At 34.5% G+C, this 18,801-nt stretch overlaps 3 protein-coding genes across 4 annotated transcripts; 2 read left to right on the top strand and 1 right to left on the bottom strand.

Moving 5' to 3' along the window:
- Positions 1–56: 56 nt before the first annotated feature.
- Positions 57–1,601, top strand: LOC104892005 (fructose-bisphosphate aldolase 5, cytosolic). The gene is made up of 3 exons (XM_010677812.4): positions 57–217; positions 330–1,012; positions 1,109–1,601. The coding sequence occupies exons 1-3, from the start codon at positions 190–192 to the stop codon at positions 1,469–1,471; spliced, it is 1,074 nt and encodes a 357-aa protein (XP_010676114.2). The 5' UTR covers positions 57–189; the 3' UTR covers positions 1,472–1,601.
- A 1,166-nt stretch (positions 1,602–2,767) lies between these two features.
- Positions 2,768–10,259, bottom strand: LOC104904489 (subtilisin-like protease SBT5.4; the record flags this gene model as incomplete). Its single annotated transcript, XM_010692750.4, has 7 exons — positions 2,768–3,562; positions 3,676–3,871; positions 4,607–4,721; positions 7,013–7,267; positions 7,570–7,664; positions 8,201–8,798; positions 10,141–10,259. Coding segments are annotated over 7 exons (1,944 nt in total), but the record flags the coding sequence as incomplete, so codon positions are not given.
- Positions 10,260–15,520: 5,261 nt separating this feature from the next.
- LOC104892008 (hypothetical protein) lies at positions 15,521–18,475 on the top strand. 2 transcript variants are annotated; one of them, XM_010677816.4, is made up of 5 exons: positions 15,523–16,012; positions 16,560–16,681; positions 16,777–16,868; positions 17,878–17,964; positions 18,047–18,475. In XM_010677816.4, exons 1-5 carry the CDS (start codon positions 15,630–15,632, stop codon positions 18,152–18,154), a joined length of 792 nt encoding a protein of 263 aa, XP_010676118.2. In that variant the 5' UTR covers positions 15,523–15,629; the 3' UTR covers positions 18,155–18,475. The 2 variants fall into 2 exon arrangements, with proteins under 2 accessions (XP_048498376.1, XP_010676118.2); XM_048642419.2 differs by lacking the exon at positions 16,777–16,868 and having other exon boundaries at positions 15,521–16,012; positions 16,560–16,650.
- The last annotated feature ends 326 nt before the right edge of the window (positions 18,476–18,801 follow it).

The raw sequence follows: 18,801 nt of genomic DNA, 5'->3' as shown, positions 1-18,801 counted from the left end.
ATAGACTTATGCTGGCTAAACATCGAACACGTGTCGAGGCATGGCATGAGGAGAGAGATCCCATTGGTATAATTCTCTCAGGCTAAGCTAATCTTTATAAATAGTTATACATGGGTAAAATCTGTTTCTTGCATTTTGTCCTGACTCCTGTGGCAGGTTTTATATAGTCAATCCTTCAGCTATTGAACCATGTCAGCCTTCGTTGGAAAGTATGCAGGTATATGCTACACTTCACTAAATCCAATATGCTTACTACATCTAATATGCCATTTAACAATTCTTACTTTCTTAACATAATGTAAAGATTACTTTTTTTATATTGTTCCTAGATGAGCTGATCAAGACTGCCAAGTACATTGCCACCCCTGGGAAGGGGATTCTAGCAGCAGACGAGAGCACAGGGACTATTGGGAAACGATTTGCTAGCATCAATGTTGAGAACATTGAGTCCAACCGCCAAATCCTCCGAGAGCTCCTATTCACTTCTCCTGGTGCTCTCTCTTTCATCTCTGGGGTTATTCTCTTTGAGGAAACTTTGTACCAGAAGACCTCTGAAGGGAAGCCTTTTGTTGAGGTCCTCCAGGAAAATGGTGTAATTCCGGGGATTAAGGTTGATAAGGGGGTTGTTGAGTTGGCAGGAACCAATGAGGAGACGACAACTCAAGGGTTCGATTCCCTTGGGGCCCGTTGTCAAGAGTACTACAAAGCTGGGGCAAGGTTTGCCAAGTGGCGAGCTGTGCTTAAGATTGGGGTCACAGAGCCCTCTGAGCTCGCCATCCAGCAAAATGCACAGGGGTTGGCCCGTTATGCTATTATATGCCAGGAGAATGGGCTGGTCCCAATTGTTGAGCCTGAGGTGCTGACCGACGGGAGCCATGACATTAAGAAGTGCGCTGCTGTGACTGAGACTGTGCTTGCTGCAGTCTACAAAGCTCTGAATGATCACCATGTACTCCTTGAAGGCACCCTTCTCAAGCCCAACATGGTTGCCCCAGGTTCCGATAGCCCCAAGGTGAACCAACTTCACTGTTACTTTACCTATGCTTTTACCTAGTGGTTCAGTATAAGAATTATTTACTATATCTTATATTCTGTTTCACTCCGTCAGGTTGCTGCAGAGGTGATTGCAGAGTACACTGTGACAGCACTGCGGCGAACAGTCCCACCTGCAGTCCCGGGAGTTGTGTTCTTGTCAGGTGGGCAGAGTGAGGAAGAGGCAACAGTGAACTTGAATGCGATGAACAAGCTGGAAGTGCTGAAGCCATGGACATTGTCTTTCTCATTCGGTCGAGCGCTGCAGCAGAGCACCCTCAAGACATGGTGTGGGAAGAAAGAGAATGTCAGGAAAGCACAGGAGGTGTTCTTGGCTAGGTGCAAGGCCAACTCTGAGGCTAGCCTTGGCAAGTACATTGCTACAGGAAGTGCTGCTGCTGCTTCTGAGAGCTTGTTTGAAAAGGCTTACAAGTACTAGGATAATTTCCTTGATTTTTAATATGTATGCTATATAAAGTTTTATTTCTGCTAATCTGAATACATGTATGTATAAACAATAAAGCTTCTTGATACTTCTTTCAATGTCTAATTTGTAATTTCTATATGAACTATTTACTGTTAGGCAACTGTAATTGTAACTAAGCCATCATATTCTTCCACGTGAGGAGCTCGGCTTCTCACCTCATCTATTTCCATGTCAACTCATCTTTTAGCAAAATATCCTATCAAAAGTGTCGAATCATTTGGAAGATATGAATTTATCCACCAATTTGAGTACAACCTTATTAATGTCCGTTACTTCCTCTGTTTTTTTACTTGCATTATTTTTCACTTTTGAAAGTTGCAAATTACTTGTATCATCTCTTTTTTGGGTAATAATTACACTCTACTTTTCTCCTACTTCATGGGTCCAATATTGTCCCCTCTCTAAATCTCTGCTCTCCATAACACTTGTGTGATTGCAAAACTCGACCTCGATTGTCTTCGAGTCATCGGCTCATCAATTTAAGAAATCTAATAATTATCTTATAGAAGTTTTAGAGAAAGTAATAAGCTGTTACTCACTGCTCAAATTTTCAATTAAGTTACAAAAGAATAGATAATCATATATATATATATATATATATATATAAGTTGCCTAAACATTGGTATGGACTTGAGGAGTAAGTAGTAACAATGCGTACTATTGGTACATGGTTTATTGAGTCAAGCTCGAGTTCGGCTAACAAACTCAAATCGTTCTTATCAAGTTAAGCTCAAATAAGGATTTTATAAGTTCGAGGTGAGCGTGAGTTGATTTTGAACCCAAGAGAAGTAAGTTACACTGAGTTGAGCCATCTAAGAGTTGGATTAGGCTCAATTTGTAGCCGGCCCTAGTGTGAGACTTTTGCTTGAAGTGCATTATTGTGCGCATGAGTAAGAAAATAGCACCATGGATCTAAGCTTCGAAATTTCATTCGACAAGGGCTCAGAATAGAATGAAGGCTCGATCTGATCTAATCTGATCTCAAAAAGTCTGAAAGATCTTTTCCCATTGCATCTTGGCCCTTGGGTGTGGTTGAAGTTACATCCTTAGTAACAAAAAAACTATCGAGACTTGTAGCAACGAGAATTTGTCTCATTGGGCTTTCAATTTTTAAAGGACTAATGTCTTGGAGCTCATCAGGTGGCATAAATTAAAGTTGCAGCATGCCAGCATGGTTTGGGATGCGGCTAGACCACTTTATGCGTGAGAAAACATTAGGATGATAGTTATATATATTAGCAAATTAAATAAAAATGAAATATCAATAGTAATGGTAATGATTAGATGATTGATTGTTTAGAAAAATATATACAAAACATAGGTGTAAGACGATATTAAAGTAAAAGCATCGTAAACCATCCATCAATTTTCTATGATCATGTTTTCTTATTAAACTAGAGTAGTACAAAACTAATTAAGCCAATGAAAAGAAAAACTTACTAAAAAAAGATACAACTAAAGAAAGTATAACTAATGACTAATGTTTAAGGGGAGTAGTTCTGTGTTTGGCCTTGATGACAATAGGGCTTCTTACAATATGCTTACCATCTGACCACACCAAACTTCCAAATTGGTAATCAAGAGGAAGATGATTGATGTCTGAGGAGAAGATAAGTTTAAATTTTTTTTCTTGGTTCGGTTTAGAGTATACCAACGTATTAGGCTTTACTATGATTGAAATCCCAGGTGGTGCTTTGATGCGTGCCTTATATGTGGCCGGTTGTGCAACATTTTTCAACTTTCGAGTAACACTTGCACTACCTGAGAAGTTAGGAATAGTGATAGAAGGATAATTCAAATTCAAGATATTAACTGATTGAGGACATTTATAAGCGTATTGTTTGGTGAATAGTTCGAGAACTGTATTGTTGAAATGGTGTGCACATAGGAAGTCAATGTAATCATTTACAGTCATGTCATAAACTAGACCAGGGTCCATCGCTTGGTTGGGTTGTACTAGGCCTGCGCCAAAACCAAATGGTGTAGCCTCGTGCACCATATCATCTTCATGCATTCTCATACCGCTGTTGTCCAAGGGGGTTGCTGCAAATGCAAAGTATATATATATATATTACGGGGCAGATTCAACTTTAGGGCAGTGATTTTCTCACGCCACAGTTATTAGATAAGTTCAGAAGGAGAAATTAAATTAGTACCTGTAGTTATAATAGCAGATTTGATGGCGCTTGGGGTCCAGTGAGGATATAGTTTTCGAAGAAGTGCAGCAATACCAGCAACATGAGGAGCTGCCATTGATGTTCCGCTATGTGGAAAATAAGCGCCGGACATAGTAGCATTTGGATCTTGTGACCAAGCAGCGATAATACTTACCCCGGGAGCTAGTACGTCAGGCTGTTGCATATTAGAGTTATTATTAAGAAGAATGAGAAAATATATTTTCAGATAGGCTAACTACATTTAGTTATATGGGTGCTAATTAAGTTTAGGATTAAAGGTTGTGTATGACATGGATGCTAAATTTATTAGTTTACCTAAAATCATAAGAAACATCCAAAGCATTAACAATCGAATGTAAAAAATGCATCTTTATGCTTATGGTCTAGAAACAACATGATTATAGGGGTATCATTGATACATAAATATAAAGCATGGAGTTACCAAATTTTAAAACGCAAAATACAAGGATTTTAATGATATTAGAATCATGCATCAGTCTTATATATACTACTATTATGTAAAGATTTCACTTTTAGCTTCTTAAATCTTAATGTTAGCTTATAACTGTTCCTTGGTTTTTTTTTTATTGCAACAAATACTACTTTGAATAGTTTTACATCTATTGTAACAATTCTATTTTTGACTTAAAAAGCAACATTAGTTGATATAATTATCCTTACTTTATCTTAGTAAAATCCTAATTCCTAATTATTTATTCACCAACTCACTTTTTATTGTTAAAAGAGTACTTTTACTTTATTAAGTGTTGATTTCTCTATTTACTATTGTAGTAAATTAAAGAATACCTTTACGCTTGATTATTTACCTTTTTTACTTCCTAAAAAACGTACCGAGCCGTATAATTGCAATAGAAAAAGAATAGAGATAGTATTTTTCATCGGAATAAACCTTCAAAATCTCGGGAGTGATTGTGTTAGGACCCTTAGATGAGAATTCGGCAACAACTGGAGCTGGCTTTGTTTGCACTATCGTTCTTGTTTGAGTAAGTTTTGCCGTTGGAGTCCTGTACATTTTTAACAAATGAATATTGTACTTTAGGATTTACTTCACTTTTATTCGACATGCTCCCCTCTATCGTTCACCACATCCGCTCATGCATCTTTCTTCTGTTTAATATGTAGCCTATTTATTAGATTCTCGTTAGTTAATGCATGTATTACCAACAATACAAGGTCTGAGCTTCTAATCAAGTGCAATATCCCAAATAATGAAAAATCCAATAAAGAGGAGAGTGTGGTCCACTTAGAATAGTAGGATTATCATTAGTGTCTCTAACTTATAATAATGTGGTAATACTTTCTCTCCTCTTTCTAAAATGTGGGATAACTCATATGTGCACAATGAACAAGGGGCTCAACATAATGATATAACCTCAAACTAAAAATGTGGCAATTAGATTTCAATATATAGATACAAGATGGACGTGTTTCAAAATTGACATTTGGCCGTTAGTTGTCGGCTGTTCAATTTGATTTATTTGATCAAAAAGTTTGATTATTGGTTGCGTGTAGATGTGTTTGGTAAAATGATTTGTTGGTGTTGGTTGTTTGATGAAAAAAAAATCAGTATAAAAATAAATTATTATATTTCTTATTTTTTCAACTTTTGACAAAAAAACCTAATTTTTAACTCTGAAAAAAATATTTTACTAAACAATTATTTTTAGCTTTTGATCATATGAAAAGTCGAAAGCCAATAAATCAACTATTCTTTGTAGCACCTTATAATAATAATAACTAGTTTTTTTTGCCCGAGCGATGCTTCAGGTTAGTTATGTTAAACAAATATGTTATTATTTTAAATTTCATAATTAATTTGCTACTTTTCGTATTTTTTATCCATTAAGAAATTGAAAAATTCACGTTCCGACATAATAAATAATAAAAAATTGAAAGGTTTAAGATTGAAAACAATACCTAAAAGAAATTGTGGTAAGAGAATATGATTATTTTCTTGTAATTTACGTAATAAGAGTGTTAGAGATTTATAAATTTGTTAAAGTCTTTTTAGTTAAGTATAATTATTACAAGACTTCATCATATTTTATTTGAAACATTAGACAACAAAGTTATAGTGTATTGATGGTTAAACTCTTATTTTTCATTTCAAAGGTCACGTGTTCGATACCTTGCACCTACACATTTTTTAAAAAGTGAAGAGTACACATAGACATAAAATATTTGCATTAGAAATGTGAGAAGAGTGCCACGTGCCACATAGGCTTTTTTTCGCGCGCCTTTTAATATTTGTATAGACAATAAGGGCCTGTTCTCCCCAGCTTATTTTCAGTTCAGTTTAGCTTCAATCAGTTCAGTTCGGTTCAGTTCAGCTCAGTTCAGTTCAGTTCAGTTCAGTTCAGTTCAGCTCAGCTCCATTCTTTTATAACCATTTTGTTAAATATTATTATTATTATTATTATCATTATTATTATGATTATTATTATTATTATTATTATTATTTAAATATATATCATTACTATTAAGTATTATTATTATTATTATTATTATTATTATTATTATTATTATTATTATTATTATTATTATTATTATTATTATTATTGTTGTTGTTGTTGTTGTTCTATATATTATTTGTTTATTATAGATTTACTCATTATTATTACTATTATTATTAGGAGGAACATGATTTAAGTCAAAGCACAAATAAACCCACTTTTTTTAGCCCATAAACCAATCAAATTGCGTCAAGACGGTTTATGATGTAATTTTTGCGGTCCAACCCAATCATTATTTTTATTACTAAATATTTTATATTATTAAATCTAATTATTAAAATAGTAATATTAATATACTTCTTAGATATTATTGTTATTATATATCATCATCAAGTATTAATAATTAAACAAATAATATAAAATAATTATTATTAATTATCATTATTATCATTAATTATTATATTATTATTATTATTATTAATTTATGATTATTAATATTATTTATTTATAACTATCATTTAAAAATATCCAAAATACTATTATTATTATTATTATTATTCATTATTATTACTTATCATTATAATTATGATTTAATATTGATATTATTCTTGTTTAAAATTTTATTTATATATTTATTACATTCATATTAATTTAATTCAATTCAATTCAATTCAATTCAGTTCAGTTCAGTTCAGTTCAGTTCAGCTCTGATAAGTTCAGTTCAATTCAGTTCAGTTGTTTTATGCCGAAGAGAACAGGCCCTAAGAGAAAAAGTTAAATAAAAAAACTAGCCATAGTAGTGATAGATCCATGTGATGACAATGAATGTAATTGAAACTTGCCTTGTAGAGTTGATATAAGAAAAAAGAGATTGAGCGTCTTTATAGGTAATGTGCGCCGTGGGAAGCATTTGATTAGAGTCAGGAAACAATGTAGATCCAAGGATTTCGTTATTTGTTGCGATGACGCCGATGGCTCCAATTTTTGTTGCTTCTATTGTCAAATAAGGCATATTTAAATCTCCCTGTTCCACGGTACAAACTAAAATCTTCCCGTTTACCTTCACTGGATCAAGAGTTTCAGGGAAACAATATGATCTAAATAGTAGATAAATACAAAAAATTAATCAATGATATGCATCACATAAATAAATAATTAATTTTATGAGCAATTGACAATAACCATATGTGACATACATACCTAAAGCTTAACAATATGAATTGCTTTTCCAAACTTTTAACAAGACAGTTTTTACAGGCATAATAAGACAACTTAATTACAAAGAAAATGAAAAAAAAATTATATAATAATTTGTTTATAATGAATTAATGACGGGTATTTACTTTAAGTATATAAAAACTAAGGAAACAACGGTATGAGAATCTAATTGAATACTTACGCATTAGTCAAATCAGCACCAATAATGCGAGCGTCTGCACCACTGATTAAAGGGTAAAATGTATCATTACTTGGTGGATCAAAATATCGAGCCGCCTGCATAAATTAAATTGAATTATATTAGTTTATCTTGGAAGATAAACCAACCCACTACTAGTAGTTACTTATATATATTGAGTCAACGATTAACATGTTATCTTAGGCAAGATCACGCTTCATGTGAAACTTTCATGATTGCTTATAGGAGTTCATTCCAACAAGATGTATTGTTTTTATAGGGGGCTCATTTACTTATAAGTTATTCCAAAGTTAACTGTGTTTGGTCGGGAGTAGTCCAGGGATGAGTGACCTTACTCAAGGTGCGCATGAGTGACGAAAAATTGCGCCGAATTGAAAGAGTTTGTGTTGGTTGTTGAGGACAGTTGTTGGCATTGGATGCGCTGATTACGATACCCTCGACTGGTATGGGTTGGGTGTTACACTTCAACTTTTAAAAGTTTCCTTAACAAATCATAATGCTTTCAAGGGATTACCTATGCCATATTTTTATTCATACTTTGAGGGAATAGAAGTTGTCACATGCATGTTTGATTATGGGTATTATACAAATTCTTTGTGGAGTTAGTACATACCTTAATCTTTTGGTCATTGCCTAAAATGATATTGCACGTGAACTCTCTGTCAATAGTACCGGCGGCAACCGTGAGCACCCATGGAGCTGGGTTGCCGACAACAGGTGGCTTTGGTCCGTCATTTCCAACAGAAGTAACGATAACGATGCCGTTGACCATAGCGTGGAAGGAAGTGATTGAATAAGGATCTTGGAAATAGTAATCTCCTGGTGCTTTGAGGTCGTTAAGGGTGTACACCGCTCCTAATGATAAATTAATTACATCAACACCGTCACCTATTGCAGCTTCCATAGCTGCCAACGAATCCATATAACATGCAATCGCTTTCGATATTTTCAATTCTGGCCACACCGCTTTGTAGGAAACGACTCGTGATCTAGGCGACCCGCCTTTTACGCTAACATTGTTTATATCCAATGCTTCAAAACAATATGCATCATTTCTTAGCACAGGGACAACATTCCCCCCCGCAGTTGATAAGGTATGGGACCCATGGCCCATCATGTCTCGAGGGCTTGGCTTTATGTTAACGGTTGTGTTACTTGATGCAAGCACTTCCGCAATTCCTTTGAAGAAATATCTCGCTCCAATAAGCTTCCTATTAATTCACATATATAACAACCACCATAACAACAACAACAATAAAATAAATAAATAACAATAACAGCAACAATAACAAGCCAACAACAACAGCAACATCATCATCATCATCATCATCATCAACAACAACAACAACAGCAACATCATCATCATCATCATCATCATCATCATCAACAACAACAACAACAACAACAACAACAACAACTATATCAACAACAAGAATAACAGCAACGATAATACAACAACAACAACAACAACAACAACAACAACAACAACAACAACAACAACAACAACAGCAACAACAACAACAACAACAACAACAACAACAACAACAACAACAACAACAACCAATCTAGTTCAACATGTAAAATTTAAAAGGATCACGATTCGATGGAATTAGAAAATTAATGGTAGGATGAAATCTATCTTCTCCCAGCATAAGTTAGTCCATCTCTAACTTCCTATCCCCTCAGCCGACTCTAAAGTGTGTTGAACAAGCTAAGGTATTGTTGTGCCATGTGTGTGCATTTTGTGTTGAGCTACAACATTGACTAAGTTAGAGCATTTGGGAAGCACAACAATGCATCAAAGCATGAATAGTAGAAGACCACAACCTTCCCGTGGTGTTGGATGAACACCATGCCCTGCCCGTGGAGTTCACTGACTAGAGTTTCTTTGGTGCTTTCTACAACTCAAGTCCACGGGCTGGGCGTGGCTTGAGAGGAAGACCACGGCCTGGCCGTGGTGTTCCAGGATTTTACTTGTTTTCCTACTCGTATTCGGTTTCCTATTGCATTAGGTTTTACGTTTTAACCCTAGTATAAACATGAATGAGCTGTTTATTCATTATATGCTGAGTGAGAAATATTCTTCAATCTAAAGAGACTAGAGAACCTAGAGAGATGTTAGAGAATCTAGAGAGATTAAAGAATTCTCCTTGTATCATCATCTCATATTCAAAGTCTTGGAGCGCAGTGTTCGTGCGTGGTTTTCTCCCTGTTAAAGGGTTTCCACGTCAAATCTTCGTGTTTTCTTTATTACTTTATTTTTTAATTCCTCCACACATTATACTTTGATTGCTTAATTTGTTAGCGCCTACGATACATATTCTTGACACCGACAACCTCCAACCACCTACCTTTAGTAGCCACCATAAGCATCACCACCACTTTATCCCCTAAATGTCACCCTCTTTTATGCATCTTTAGAACCCGCTCATTATTCACCCACCAAATACATTTTTTGACCAGTGCAATGGTGACTAACAAATGTTTAAATGTAATGATTTTGAGTGAGCATGATAGAAAAAATACAGGCAGAGTACTAAGTTATTAACTAACCTGTTGCATTTAAATGTTGGATCATTTTCATTTTCGCATCGCCCTTTAAATTTTTTAGGAATGGGACCAAAGCCTTCATCAGAAAAGCTCTTTGATTCGGGCCAAACACCTGTCACAACTTATATGGTTAAGGACTATTGGAACATTTGTGAACATAAGTATATAAGTATATAAGTAGACTGGAATAATTGGTGTTCCAAGGAATGAATTATAATCGCTAACAGATTTTTAACAAGCGCTAATTATATATAATGAAGGTCGACAAATGAAGAAAGAACTTGCCAGTATCAACGTTTGCTATGATGATGTCTTCGCCAGAGCTTGCTTTTTTCCAAATGGATTCACAAGAATGGTGAAATTGATGTTGATACGATTCTAAGAAATCCCATGACCGAGTTGTATGTTGTTTCACATTGCGATTTTCAAATATCGATATAACATTGGAATGCTCTTCCATAAAAATAACGATTCAGAATTAATGGAATTTTAGATCTAGAAAAATAAAGATCACTTATTAATATATGTAAAGAAAAACTTCAGCAATTCATCTCTTACTTGCAAGCTCCTTAGCCTCCTCCTCATCGAGAGTTGCAGCAAAGGCGTTAAATACTTTTGTGTAAGAGTAAATTAACTTATTTGAAGAATCATGCTGATCATAGTCTTTCCTATTTAAGTATTTGTTCATAAATTAGGTTGGTAAGCTTCCAAGAAGACAGAAGTGGGTATACCCAAATTAAAAATGATGAGTATATTGAATGTTATCTCTATAGACATACTTTTTTGATACCATCGATATCATATCTTGGTGCGATCTTGTTATATCCTCGGGATCATCCAAGAGATTGCGTCCCTTATCGTAGGATCCTAAATATACGATATAATGCTGTAGGAAAAAAGCATATATATGATATTAATTTGCCAATAAAGTTATAAATAAGAAAGTGTAACGTACATCTACTTGCAAACGGATGGAGTACAAAATATTATTTCATAGGAAATATAATTCGAACATGACAATTAAAACACACTAATACAAATGTGTCGTTGACGCCAATTTAATTTTTTGCACATAAAAGTATCAATTTCACAACCTTAAAATTTTCTTCTTGCTTACTAATAAGTTGTTCCATGTGAAAGAAAATAAAATTTAATCGATAAAATATTGTTCTATGCTAGATTGTGTGCCTGCAATACCGGAGATGTTATATTAAAGGTTGAAAAAATAGTAAATAATACTTGAGGGAAAAAATTGAATGGGCAATAATTTTTTTAAAAAATTGCAAGTATTGTTCCTAATGAGTGATATTTAAATCACTTTGAACCTCATCTTTTCCTTTGTTTAGAGTCTTTTCTCTCTTCATTTTTGCATTTTCTAGCTTATTTTGCTAGCTTTAATTTTTTTTTTTTTTTTTTACATATAGCTTATTTGTAAATATTACTGTAGTATTTTAGCTATATTTTTAGAATTTGTAATGCATATTTATGTGTTAGATGTTGTAGGTGCAAGTATGCAACCTCCAAGGTCTTCGTCATCCCGCCACCTAGCATAGAAGAGCTCATTGGGGGTAAAACAAGACGTTTTAGGAGGGTTTATTTGTGCACAAAGATCAACTTTAAATGGACACTTCCTACATCAAACCCAATATTTGGGAAGATGTCAATAGGGCAGGGCGGATGTTGGCCTTCCCATCCCCATCTCTACCCGATAATTTCATCCTCATCTCTACCTAATAATTTCATCCCAATCCGTACGATAGGTCTAAAATCTATCCCCATTTTCTCCATGGCAGGTACAAGTCTAAATCCATCCCTATCCCACCACCCAATCCCACTTTCCTCGCCCCATTACCAACCGAAAACTCAACTTAATGCTATATATTAAATTTATAACAAACATATATCATTTGTCATAGAAGTAAAAGCATAAGAAGAGTGTAAATTAGTTTTAGTGTTTTATGTGAGGATGTTTAATTAATTTCCATACCGTAAGTTAGTTATAATTTGATCCCTTGTTTTTTCTTCTTTTTTAAAAATCTTTTTTTAGTTGGACATATACTGGATTGAGGCGTTATGAAGTGGATCTCCTATATTAATTAACCCGCCTCATTGACATCTTTAATTGTGATTATATATTTTGTGAATGATTTGATTGGGATATCTTTTTCGAACGTTATTGTACACAAACCCTCCTAAAACGTCTTGTTTTCGAAATATATTTTCTTTATTGTATTCTCCCCATAATTCTTAACCCATATTAGGCTTGACATAACTAGTCACAACTTACAATCCTTTACGGATTGATCAAAATAGTATAAGACCCCCTAAATTTTAGCAACTTAATTAACTACTCTAAGAACGTATTACGTATATGACCAGGTGATGCCAATCATGCGATTGAATATTCTTCCATGCACCGTTAAATTTCTATACATAATAAATAAAGCATGATTATATTAAACATATAATTTAAAGCTTTCTTATATAAATTAAATGAGATTGAAATAATATAATAATGTAATAACATTTTTTTTCTATAATGAGATTGGAAATACATTAAAAATTTACCATTAGATATTGGTAGTTTAATTAGAATTTAGAAACATGTATTAATAGACATAATGTAGAAGTATAAAATTTATACATACTTTAAAATTTTATACTTTTCAATGCACATTATTTGGATTACTATGCTATATAGAACGTCATATCCTAGTAGTTCAATAGTACTATAATAGTAATAAATTAGTCAAGAATAAACATTTTATAAAATTATGATTCACATGAGTATTTACTATGTATTGTATGCATAGTCAAGAGTAATACTTTTGCTGTATTTATATTTAGTTGCAAATTTTTCAAAAATATTTTCTTTAGAGTTTAACATTATAAAATCATGCATACTTTCACGTAGGGCTAATCTAGTTTTTTTTTGTAAGATGAAAAGAACTCAATTAAGTGGGAAAATATGGAGAATTCCTTAAATGCTTCCCACGAGGTTTGTTAGCGAAACATTAAGAATAAAAAATAGGAAGTGATACTACTACTCCACCACCTCAACCTCGTGCCAATCTAGTTTCTGATTATTCCGAACAAAGAATAGGGTGCGTGACTTGCCTTACGAACAGCGACCACATGTGCTTGCAATAACGATATAAGAAGAATCGATAAAAGACCGTGTATTAAAATGATGGATTTCCCCATTATAATCTCAACTTCTGTATGTTTGAAGTTTCTGTTTGTTTTTTTAAAAATATATCTATAAGATATTCGACTAAGATTTATACTAGCTCACTTCACCTCATATATAGGATCAATAAACTTATTCCAAGTTCACATGTATTTGCAACCAATACCATAGGAAATCTGAATAATTTGTGCTACTTCTTACAAGTGGATTCGTCATAGTTTATCAAGATAGTTTTAACTAATTTTTTGGATCTCTTTTTGAAAAAGTTTGATAAATCTATTGTTTTTTTTTTACAATAACACGACTAAAGCCAAATGTCATACTTTAATTTTCAACCTATCCCATAATCATGTACATATCTCATGTTGTCGTTTATCAAAGACATCTTTGATCCTTAATATCTCTAACTCTCTATTAATCAAAATAAAAATATTTATATTTCAAAAATATAAATTAAGATTTATAATCCATGCTATAGCTGTTGCATAATAACATTTTTTGTATATTAGTAAAATAGATATTCAAGTGGAACATATATATATAGTCGTCGGCAAGCTTTACATTATAATCCCTCATTTTCTATTTGTTCTTCCTCATTATATTGTCACAAAAAGATTACAAATGGGTATGAATGGAGTATTTCACAACTAAAAGTGGAACTCATATTATTCATAGAAAATATTCCAGCTTATATTATTTCTCACAAATCAATAAAAGTTCGTATTATATTTAGCCAAATTTTCCTTTATAAATGTAAAATATAATATTTTTAAGGAAAAATTGATTTAATCAGCCCCAACTATGAACGTCCTGACAAAAAGTCTCAACTATCGTTTTTATTGCTTAGTCCCAACTTTGAAGGGTGTTTTACAATAGTAGTCCCAGCAGGTAAAAAACCTGCTGTAGCAGGTAATTTGCCATTTTTAATTTGTTTTTCAATCTTCTTTCTTCCTCCTTCCTTCACTACCCTCCTCCTCTCCTCTACCACCAACCACCCGGCCACCCCTCCCCTGCCACCCCTCTCCAGCCACGCATCCCCAGCCACCCCTGCCCCGGAACCCCTCCCCTTCCCCTCCACTACCCTCCCCTTTCCCCTGCCCCAGTCAGCCCTCCCCCTGCCATGCATCCCCCTGCTCCGGAATCCTTCCCCTCCACTACCTTCCCCTTCCCCCACCTCTTTCCCATCCCTTACCCTAAAACATTCCCCTGCCCCCGCCATACATCCCCCAGCCTTTGAAACCACTCCCCTTCCCCTACCTCCCCCGCACCCAAAAGACTTTCCCCTACCCCAAAGCAGCGGCTAAATAAAGGAGAGAGAGAGAGAGACGCGCGAGCAAGGTTTGCGCGACCCATCACCGGCAACCAACAGCAACCGGGCCGGTAGCACGGGCTTCGAATTTCACGGGTTCGAGTTTCGGGTGTGAGAGAGAGCTTTCATTTGGTTGGAAGGGAGAGGGAAGAGTAGGGGTGGTAGAGGAAGGAGGGAGGAGAGAGAAAGACTGAAGGAAGAGGTGGAAGAAACAGGTCAATAAAAAGAGAAAAAAGGAAAATAGGGTTTTTTACCAGTTTAGCAAGTCATCAGTCGACTTGGACCACCAGTGTAAAGGGGGGTTAAAGTTGGGACTGAACAATAAAAAACGATAATTGGGACTGTTTTTGTCAGGACGCCCATAGTTGGGACTGTTTAAATCAATTTTTCCTATTTTTAAACGCTTCATATTCTCTATAGTTACCTAGTAGTTACTATGATTCATATACATAACCTTTGAAAAAAAATGTGAGAATTTAACTAATAATCCATTACAATATCATTGTTTAATGTTTTAAAGTAAAAAAATAATAGTGTCTTATAATTATATGTAATTATACAAACATGTAGACAAGATTTTTGATATTTAATCCTTTTCTTAATAATAACATTCGTTTACTCAAATTTCATTGAAATTATTATTATTATTATTCAAAATTCCTTAGAAGTTTTTTTTGAACAACTTATCATACCATAACATCTATTTTTCGAATCTCGCACTCGACAAAACATACCTACTTACAAAAAAGTTACTAATATCAATTATGAAATTTATAAATACTAACATATTTAATAATTAAAACAAACTAACTCGATACATCGTCCGATACAAAATAGTAGTTGTAAATCTATAAGGAGATGCCTGAAATATTATGTCATCATATAGGTTTCCCAGTGGTTTGGTGTTGGTCTAAGGTAAAGCCAGAATAAAAAAGGTTTAAGTTCTTTTTTACGGGAATCATAACTATCTTGCTACCTATTTTCTGGAAGATAATGAGTTTTCTGGCGGGGAGATTGGCGGGGAAGGAGGCAGCCTATTTCTTCGAAGAATCCAAACATGTCGTGGCTCGTATGGTGCAGAAAACCCCTAAAACCAAAACCCAAATAAACCCTAATTCTAATTCTAATTCTAATTCTAATTCTAATTCTCTCTCCCAAGCTGAAGCTGCTGATATCCTCCCTGAAGTTCTCCGACATTCTCTTCCGCCGAAGATTTTCCGATCGGACCCACTTTCTGACTCATCACTCTCAACTTCTGCGAAATGGGTTATTCGAAATACCTCAAATGCCCCTCTTTCTTCCTCTGTTTCTTCTGATGTTTTGAATCCTCTTCGTGCTCATCTCTCTCTCCCTCAACTCACCTTTGGTCCCAAGAGGTCATCTTTCTTCTTCTATCTATATTTATGTTTTCTCTATTTTCGCTTTTCAATAGAATTTTGCTTTATATTCTGGGTTTATCTCATTTTGGGATTTTAGTGTTCTAACACTTTTGTACAAGTACAATTCTTTGTCCAGTGATTTACATTCATTATTCATACTAGTATTACTTGGTTGTAAGATAGTTTTTTTTTTTTTGTCTTGTTGAATACTGTATGTACTAGTACTAGACTACTACTATAATTATATGGGTGTTTTAATGGAACTTTATGCTATTTACCAACTTTAATTGAAAATGTAAAGATATTTATGTTGTGCTTTGTACTGAATCTGAAATAGAAAGAGGTATTCATTTGATCCTTGAGCTAGGATTGGATTTCTATGTCCCCTAAAAGAAAAAAGAGCACTGGATTTCTATGTTATTTTAGATGTGTATGTTGTGGGACTCTAATTTGATAGTCCTGCATAATGCATTGCCACCAAACTTACCACCCAAGAAGTTTGTTGAGTTGATAATGTCAATGTCTTTGTGGAATGTGGATGCAGATGGCAGTTGCCGACACCAGAATCTTCGGTTACAGCATCAACGGCCAATGACTTGCGGTTTGAATATCATACACAAGTCAATCCTGAAAAAGTGAGAGCTGCAGCAGAAGGCCTTGCTCATAGTATCTTTTCTTGCCTTGTCTTCTTGCTTTCTAACCCTACTCTCAGCTTAAGATGAACTTGTCTATAAATTGAATGATTCATTTATTTTTTCTAGTTGGGAAAGCCTTTGCTATAGCTACTGCAATCATCTTTGGTAGTGCTGCACTCACTTTTGGATTCGCTGCATCGAAGCTAGACATTTATACTGTAAGTGCATGAATTTGAACATTCTGTATTTTTTGTCTGAGAGCTGTAAGTTTGGAGTCTAATAAGGATACTTGTCAAATTTAGCATTACCAGGATGAGAAGTGCCTAGTGCAATCTCATCATCCATCAACTTGCCTTAGGCAAATATGATTTTCCTAAGAATATATAATAGGTTCACTATGAAGCTTCTCCAGCAATCAGAACAATTTAAAAAAAATGCTTGAGAGTTATTATAGTTTTCATTGGTTATGCCTGTTTTGGTTTGTTGTCGCTGGAAAGCTGCATAGCTTTCATTGTTTATGCCTGAGATTTTACAAGCTGTTAGTTTGAAATTAAACAGATACAATTATCTTGCAAAAGAGTGGTATTTTTTTTTTTTTTGGTGAATTAAGGCTGCATAAATAAATCAAGTTTGGCTAAATAGTCTTATACAGTCCGAAATTATAATGTTATAACATAAACTAGAAGGGAAGGGAACCCCTAGTTACATTCACATCTAGAAAAGAATGTGTTTAATTGAAGCTTAAATCCCCATATATGCTTAAAGTTTTCTTTATCCTTTGCTTCAAGAAGGGGAGCACTTTTTACAGCTTCTTGGTCAGGATAAATTCTGCTGTTGTTCAAATGTTCAATTGATGTATGGATCTTTCAAATTAAAAGCTGAGGGATAACACTTCCAACAGTAATCTGACTATCTGAGACAACAAGCTTAGGGGGGCTATGCCATGATTTAAGTGTTTTATGACCTCATGTACCGGGTTACGAGCTAGGCTCTTTTCAGAAAATATACATCAAGCCTTAGATTGATGGCTACCCTTCTCTTTTCTTTTTATATGAAATGAAGGGACTATTCATTTATTACAGTTAACCAAGTGTCCACTTTGAACATGCTGGCGCAAGCTTAACATCCTCTTTTCCTTTTTTTTTCCTCTGCCTGAAATGTGCAACCTGTTCCAGGTTCTTTAAGATAGAGTTCTTTGAAATTATATGTAAAGTTTGAATATCGCAGAGTGATGATCTTCGGACAAAGGGAAAGGACTTAGTCCAGCCAAAATTGGAGACTATCAAGCAGCACGTGACCCCCCTGAGAGACTGGGTAATGTGCACTTACTTGCTTTGCTTGATGTGTGTAAAGTTTTGGGTATGCTGGTAAAATAACTTGGAATTTGCAATTTTAGGCTGAAAACACTTCGAAGAAATTGCACCTCAAGAATAAGCAGGATATAAAGGAGAGGCCCATCGTAAAGGAGCTTTCCAAACTATTACGCGCAAAAGATTCTGCATGACCTGATTTTGTTGTTTTTTTTCAATTTCCCCTGTTTGTATATATATTTGTGGTGATTGGTCTATTGTTAAAAAGAAGTGTGATGGTAAGAAATTCCAGTGTTCACCCTTGTGCTGATGATCAATACCTTGAAGTGTAGTATGTGTTTCCGCTTGTACGTGGCTCTCCACCGGTGTCCCCCGGCCCTCATTGTATTCTTCCTGAGGATAAAGGAGAAGTGAATGTAAACTCTTATGTTCGATTCGTAGGTGGCAATGGACCTTAATTAATCCTATATATCAAACTTTCTTGTCATATAATCATACGAAGTATTATTTACTCACACTCTTGAATTTACTCTTCTGGAGTTCAGATTAGGTCATTGACCACCTCAAAGAATGTTTCTTCAGAAGTGAGAAAATCATAGAGAGGACTAAGGAGTGAAAGCTTCTGTCATGAAGTAATATAGAACAGATATACTGATTGAGTGACCTTTTGTGTGAGAGCACACGCAGTGGTGGATTTTGGAACTTTTTTTTTTTTTACCGAGGGCCAATTTTTTTCTCATGCAGAGTGACAATATAACTATTTTCTTCGTTTTTTTAGGTGCAACATTTTCCTAAAAGGAAAATAATTAATTAGTTGTAATACTTTTTACTTTTGCTTTTT

The sequence above is a fragment of the Beta vulgaris genome, chromosome 4 (assembly GCF_026745355.1).
Source record: "Beta vulgaris subsp. vulgaris cultivar EL10 chromosome 4, EL10.2, whole genome shotgun sequence".
Classification (NCBI taxonomy): Eukaryota; Viridiplantae; Streptophyta; class Magnoliopsida; order Caryophyllales; family Amaranthaceae; genus Beta; species Beta vulgaris.
The sequence above is the reverse complement of the archived record's forward strand: the minus strand, read 5'-3'. Positions and strand labels throughout refer to the sequence as shown.